The sequence below is a fragment of the Rhagoletis pomonella genome, unplaced genomic scaffold, assembly GCF_013731165.1.
Source record: "Rhagoletis pomonella isolate Grant_MI unplaced genomic scaffold, Rhpom_1.0 Rhpom_scaffold_00002, whole genome shotgun sequence".
NCBI classification, from domain to species: Eukaryota; Metazoa; Arthropoda; class Insecta; order Diptera; family Tephritidae; genus Rhagoletis; species Rhagoletis pomonella.
The window spans coordinates 27,976,614-27,977,903 of record NW_023458556.1 but is presented as its reverse complement, the minus strand read 5'-3'; the positions used below and the strand labels follow the sequence as shown (position 1 = coordinate 27,977,903).

The following is a 1,290-nucleotide window of genomic DNA, read 5'->3' as shown; positions in this document are numbered from 1 at the left end:
TTTTTTCCAAAACCGGTTTTCAAGTTATTTGAAAAATTGAAATTGGAAAAAAACGGTTAAACCGGTTTCATTTTACATAGTTTTCATACAGTGAAAATGCTTATATTGCTACAAGAAGCAGAACACGAATTGAAGAAGCTCGGCCAAACACATAGAAAACGCTTAAGCGACAAACATTCATTTATTTGAATCAAATATGATATATATATAACATAGGTTATAATTTTGAAACTATTTTGGGGTTTCCCTTAAACTGGAAACCCCCTTGAAAACTTGGAAAAACTCAAAATTTTTCTGAAAGGTCAAGATTTATATGAAATGAAAAAATCGGTTTGTTCGATAAAAAAAAAACAGTAAAATCCAGGGACTTTAACGGTCATTATCTTTATAATAAAAATCAGAATTTAACAGTGCCAATTGGATTTATTTTTCTCTGATCACATTTAAACGTTATTTTATGATTTTTATTTTTTCGGTCATATAACCGTTATTGTCAGATTTAACTTTTTTGATCATAAAATACTTATAAAATAAAAACGGAGTCCCCATCATAATGGTTGAAAATGATAAAAAAAAAAAAAAATAAAATAAAAAAATTACGATTTTGTAGAGATCTAAATATAAAAATCTTGATAGAATGATAGTAAACATTTAAGTTACCTAGAAAATGCTTCGTCGAGTTTAGAAAAAACATCCCAAGAAGTTTTTTAAGTACATTGTGGACGTATCAGGGACCAAAAATAAGCGTCAAATACTAAGATTTTTATTTTTTGATCATTGAAAAATAGTAATTTTTTTATTTTAATTTTTTCGGTAAGGAATAATCGTAATTTTATTTATTTGTAAAATCTATTGGTTTTTATTTTTATTTTTTAATCAAATTTTTAATTTTTATTTTTTAAACCTTCGGAACCGTAGTCGGCAGGTTTGTCGACAGAAATAATGATGGACAGGTGGTCAAGCCTTAGGGTTAGCAAAGATACTTCATAATAAATATTTTCTTTCGTCGCAGGTGAACACTTGACTGAAGAGTTCAAGCAAAATATCAATCGTTTCCAGCGAGTGCCCTGCATTAATGATGATGGTTTCAAATTGGCTGAAAGTATTGCCGTGTTAAGGTAAGATAAAAATCAACTCAAAGGTATGAAACATTTTTTAATTACATCCCATTTAAAGGTACCTCAGCGCAAAGGGTAAAATTCCCGAATATCTCTATCCGAAATATTTCTTGGAGCAAGCGCGAGTGGATGAATTTCTCGAATGGCAGCACAACACGTTACGCATCACTTG

At 29.5% G+C, this 1,290-nt stretch overlaps 1 protein-coding gene across 1 annotated transcript; it reads left to right on the top strand.

The window, feature by feature from the left end:
* Nucleotides 1–1,002: 1,002 nt before the first annotated feature.
* On the top strand, nucleotides 1,003–1,285 carry LOC118734523 (glutathione S-transferase theta-1-like; the record flags this gene model as incomplete). The annotated part of the gene is made up of 2 exons (XM_036464242.1): nucleotides 1,003–1,118; nucleotides 1,177–1,285. Coding segments are annotated over 2 exons (225 nt in total), but the record flags the coding sequence as incomplete, so codon positions are not given.
* Between the last annotated feature and the right edge of the window lie 5 nt (nucleotides 1,286–1,290).